The sequence below is a fragment of the Geospiza fortis genome, unplaced genomic scaffold, assembly GCF_000277835.1.
Source record: "Geospiza fortis unplaced genomic scaffold, GeoFor_1.0 scaffold79, whole genome shotgun sequence".
NCBI classification, from domain to species: domain Eukaryota; kingdom Metazoa; phylum Chordata; class Aves; order Passeriformes; family Thraupidae; genus Geospiza; species Geospiza fortis.
Window position 1 is genome coordinate 2,266,697 of NW_005054408.1, and position 5,611 is coordinate 2,272,307.

The 5,611-nt window shown below is 42.8% G+C and overlaps 1 protein-coding gene across 1 annotated transcript; it reads left to right on the forward strand.

Moving 5' to 3' along the window:
• Positions 1-2: 2 nt before the first annotated feature.
• LOC102041236 (histamine H3 receptor-like) lies at positions 3-3,188 on the forward strand (the record flags this gene model as incomplete). Its single annotated transcript, XM_005426272.2, has 2 exons — positions 3-146; positions 2,301-3,188. Coding segments are annotated over 2 exons (1,032 nt in total), but the record flags the coding sequence as incomplete, so codon positions are not given.
• Positions 3,189-5,611: the final 2,423 nt, after the last annotated feature.

The following is a 5,611-nucleotide window of genomic DNA, read 5'->3' on the forward strand; positions in this document are numbered from 1 at the left end:
ACATCCCCTACGTGCTGACGGGCGAGTGGAGGCTCGGCAGGGGCTTGTGTAAGCTGTGGCTGGTGGTGGACTACCTGGTGTGCACCGCCTCCGTCTTCAACATCGTCCTGATCAGCTTCGACAGGTTCATCTGTGTCACCAGAGCGGTAAGGGCTGCTGGGCAGGGGGCGCAGCGGGCAGGCAGGGGCTCCAGGGCTGCCCTTCCAGGCACGGGGGTTTGCTTAGGGCACCTGGCTTCCAGCGCCCTTGAGCCTCTCTCGAACAGCTCATGAGACAGCGGCGAGCTTCTCTCAGTCCTGGAAATAGTTCTGGGAGTGATCGGCTTTACCAGAAAATGCATTTCCTTCTCACTTTTACAGTGGAAGAGGTGCTCTGCTTTAGGAACAGGCACAGGCTGTCCGCAGAGGGAACAAGGTGTACTTATTTCCTCCCTAGCTGCATCTTGAATAAGGTTTAAAGTATTATCCAGCTGAAGCAGAGCTGCCCCCTCCGGACACGGCGGTGCCCCCTTGATAGCCCACAGGCAGAGACCTGCTTGCAGTGGGTATCGAACTCTCAGGGGAATTGGATGTGTACGGCTGTGATGGGTCAAAAGTGAGAGATTAGAAATTAACATCTTGCACAGGATACAAATGTCATTTCTATATAATGGCCACAGAAATAGCTCAAGTCGTGTCTGCAGCATGCCACCTATTAAAAACGAAGATTAGGCTTTGCACCCAATTTACACCTAGACCATAATGCCTCAAAGTATTTTGGATGGCGTCAAAATAACACATTTTACCTGTTAATAGGTTTCACACTTCTACACACACTTCTTGGTTAGTTCCACCCACAGTTTCTTCAAGTGTTCATTTAAGTTTGTTGCTCATTTAAATCACAAAAAGTACAAAGAGAGACTGCAGAATCAATTCAGCAGTTTTACCAACTTCTTTTTGAAGAGGGAGAAATGAACAGATTAATTCTTTAACAGTCAACACTCATAATTCTTTTATTTTCTAGGTTCTGAATTAGCCATGAATTTTTCTTCCATAAACCAATCTCTCATGACTATGCACATAGTATAAATATATAAACTAGATGGTTTCAGAAACAGAAATGGAAACTGGTCATAATAAATGAAAATAATCACCCACTTTAAAATACTTCTAATGAATCCGTCATATAAAAATCCCTCCCCAAGCAAGAGTACAGAAAATGACTGATGGGTTAGGGCAGTATGAGAACATATAAGCAGGACTATCTGAAGTTCCAAATTATTCTCCATCTCAATGAAAATAGTAACTTCCTCCAAGACTGCTCCTGAAATCATTCATAACTTTGTTAAGGACTGCAAAATCAGATCAAGTTCAGGCACATTCAGGTTTCCTCAGCTCTGTGTCTCCTCTACCAGAACAGCACTGGCTGTGGAGATCAAGGCCCACAGATGGGGGCAGTAAACGTGAACCCTGTACAGAATTTAAGAATTTCATATTCCATAGGCTGTGTGGCTGCCCGTGGAGATGTGAAGGGTGAATTCCAAGCCACTTCACGAGTATTTGTCCTCGGGGACAAACATTCCAGGGAATCAGAAACAGAGAAGATGATCTTGACTTTAGGATTCTGATTAATTCTATTGTTGATACGGCTTACTGGCTCAGTATTGGTGACACATTATTTCTGCACCTCAGCTTCTCTATTTTGTAAATAACAGAAATCAGGTATTCTTCTGTAAAGCACTTTGCAGACCACAACACTCCATCTATACACCTTAACTGCAAACAGGAATTCTTTAAGTACTTCATGAAAGAATGAAATTAAGTATATAACAGAAGGTGGTGGTGTAAATTTTTGTGTGATTTTCACATTAAGAGTCTCTCTACAAAGTAGAAATAAAAGAACTTGCTTGGTATTCTCTGAATTCAAACCCCTTTTACATATTTCAAATGATTTAAGAATTCCAAATAAAGGGTCCAATAAACGTTTTTAACCATTCTGTAAGCAGGTATCACAGCTAATGCAGTTTAAAATGAAACTGGTGACAGCCAGTTCTGGGAAGAGCAGTGGTTATTTGCTTTAAAGGAGACTTGGTTTTCAAGTTTTTAAGATCTGATGCACCTCTCAGAATTATCCAATCACCTTGATAAGGTTTCTTGGAAGGCATATTTCAGAAGTAACTCTTCTGTGATAGCAGTAGGGCTTGGTCTAAAAACCCTCATCCCAAAACCAGTCTCTCACCAACCCTCACAAGTGACAGAGAGGGCCATGCTCCAAAGCAGCCACACGGGAGATGTGTAATGTGTGTGACTTTTGTCCCTCAGGTCAGCTACAGGGCTCAGCAAGGGATGACCAGAAATGCAGTGCTGAAGATGATGACTGTATGGATTGCTGCTTTTCTCCTCTATGGGCCAGCCATCCTCAGCTGGGAGCACATTGCCCAAAAGAGCATCCTCCCTGAAGGAGAATGTCATGCAGAATTCTTCTACAACTGGTATTTCCTAATGATTGCCTCTACTGTTGAATTCTTTACACCTTTCATCACTGTTATGTACTTTAACTTAAGTATTTACCTTAACATCAGGAAACGCACCTTGCTCCGAAATGAAAACCTCTCACTCGGTCAAGAGGACTGTGAAATGAATTTCCAGGGGGAAAAAAGGGAACACACAGTGTTTTTTGTAAAGCCAGCTAAAAGAGACAAACATGAGCACAGAGCAAGCAGCCTTCTTCCCCCAGGGAAGGCTCCAAGGCCTCAGGCCTCAGCTGAGCTGGGCAATCAGCCATCCAACCTGAGTGCCAGTCTTGACCTTCCACCCCTCCAGGTGGATGTACAGACCAGGCCTCCCAGGAATGGCTTTTGCCCAGCAACAGAAAGCCTTTGCCACCCCAGCAGCAAAGTGGACGTTTCTAACATTATGGCAAACAGATTCAGACTTTCCCGGGATAAAAGAGTAGCAAAATCTTTAGCAGTGATTGTCTGTGTGTTTGGCTTGTGCTGGGCTCCATACACACTCCTGATGATCATCAGGGCAGCCTGCCACGGGCACTGTGTGCACCACTCCCTCTACGAGATCTCATTCTGGCTCCTGTGGGTGAACTCAGCCATCAACCCTGTTCTTTACCCTCTGTGTCACATGAGCTTTAGGAAAGCCTTCATAAAACTCCTGTGTCCACGAAAAGCCAAAATTCATCCTGACATTTTGATGTGAGAAGTAGGAAGGCTGAAAATTAACACATATTGTATTTGGTGGGAACGCCAAAAAGCAAGTATTGCAATACCTGCAAATATTTATGGAATACTGGCAAGTAGGCAGAAGTGTAGATATTTATGAACATGTAGAAATAGTCATCCATGTAGCTGGGAAAATCACAGCAATGAAAAGAAAGGTCATTTTTCAAAGCTCTTTGGGAAATTACACCAACAGTATATTTTCTGGTAATGGTGGATTACTGTTGAAGTGCTGAAAACAAAAAATAATTTTCATGGCTAATAATTACATTTCAGGCTCTGTCACTTTTAATAACTGTAAATATTGCTGGAATTTCATAAAGCATTAATCTTAGATCTGTTATATCTTGCCCCAAACCCACTTCAAGACATCAAGAATCTCAGTTGTCAAGTCTAGGATGCTTTCCTTGCCTCCACTTAGTGACAAGCCAGACAAGGCATGACCAAAGATAAAAATACAGGAAAAGCATGGGACAGGAAGCAGAACATCAGTGGTGTTACCAGAGAAGCTGAGCAGCTGTAGCAGGTAAGGGAGCACTGATGTGAGGGAAAAGGTGATGGAAATAGAAGAGAGTGGAATATTTAGCAGAACAAAGTCCAAGAACAGAAGTAAAAAGGGTTTTGAGCTTTTTAATAGGAGATACAAGAATTGGAAACTTACACACTGGAAGAGCTTCATTAGGAGTTCCCTCCCTCAGCAGTGACTTCCTGCCCCCCACCAGGGTCCTGCATGGGCAGGAATCTACTGAGGTCAAAACTCCACTCCTTACAGAGCTGAGGGTATTACTCTGTGCTTTGCTGTAAGGACAGAGTAAGCCTAAGTAGTTTATGAGATCCATGACAGAGCTTTGGGTGAACTTCCCTTGCAGTAATTTTTAAAACATTGACAGTTAGACCTTTACTACTTCTGGCTAGACTAAAAAAAAAGTGTTGTTTTCCTCTACCCCAGCCATTGAATCTCTCCATCCATCAAGTCACTAGTGGTCAATAAAGTATTACTTGAAGTGTTGAGATATTTCCCAGGTTATGCATCATGACTGTAACAGACTCAAAGTCTGTTACAATTTACAGCCTGGCTACTGCCCAGAGTCTCTGCCATTGTGCCCGTGCCACAGGAGCAGCTCACACAACAGATTCTGAGTTTGGAGTAGGTTTGTCCCACATTGAGCATCACTAATGATACAAGTTTGTTCCACCATCACCAGCATTTACTGCATAACCTAACAGATGCTCTCCTTTGCTGACAAGTGATAGTTATGAACAGCTCTAATTGTCCATGGCCATAGTCAAAATGCATGGTAATACAACTGATCTTCAAGTTTACAAGCAGTAAAATTATTTACTTTGTAAACTTTCAATAAAAGTAATTAAGAGCTGTGGAAGAGTCCTAACTGTGTAGCCCTAACAAGTAGGAGAGGGTGAAAAAGCACCAGTCTACAACATTTGGGTGACTGCAGCTGAAACTGCAAAACTGGTATTTCAAAGACACTTCCTAAGTTACAAGGACTGACACTGAGGACTAAAAGGACATGGTTAGCAAATACTGTAAACTAGGAGGGCATATCCCTACACTAAGAACATATCCACATGAACATAATCACCACACTCTGCTATGGATGTGCTATAACAAAACACCTGAACAGTTCTGCTATGAGGAACAGTTTCAACACATACAGAGCAACATGAAGATTTTTGAATCAGCATCAGTTATAAACTTGGGGAAGTAAAGCCTTTAAATTATCTCCCCATTCATTTCTCCTCCCTTCCAAGCCAGACTTATTCATCAGTATATTAATGATCTAATTGTTGTCTACTCTGCAATTGTTTCCTAGGATTGTATTTGCCTTTCTCAGAAAACAGGTAGCACTAAATTACTGAACAAATCCCACCAAAATCTCATTTAATCTTCAATCAAGCCAGGACACATTTTCAGGAAACAGTGGTCACTCAAGGAGTAATGCAATTGAATCAGTTATCTTTAGAACACCATGTTCAGTCAAGGCAAACCAGGCAGGTCAGAACTTCCAGCAATTGGCATTAACCCATGGACAGGACCAGCTGAGCAGCAGCTGCCACTGGCTGTGCTCTGCTGCTCAGTTCCCTACAGCACTGGCATTCAGATGTCACTCTCTGGCACAGAATCCAGTAGGATTCTTCCTCACTCCAAGCATGTCATAAAAACATTCTGAATTGTGAGCACACATCATCTCGGCACCACGTGGAGAAACACTGGCTTTGTATCACCAACTCCCACATTAGAAATGCCAGCAGCTGCCCAGCTCAGCCAGGTAACTATGCCCTGATTCTTCTGTCCCTACAAAAGCAAAGTTCTTTCACTTTCATCAGAAGGTTCAACATCAGCTTTGGGTTCAACAGTAGGCTCTGAAGAGACATGAAACAACA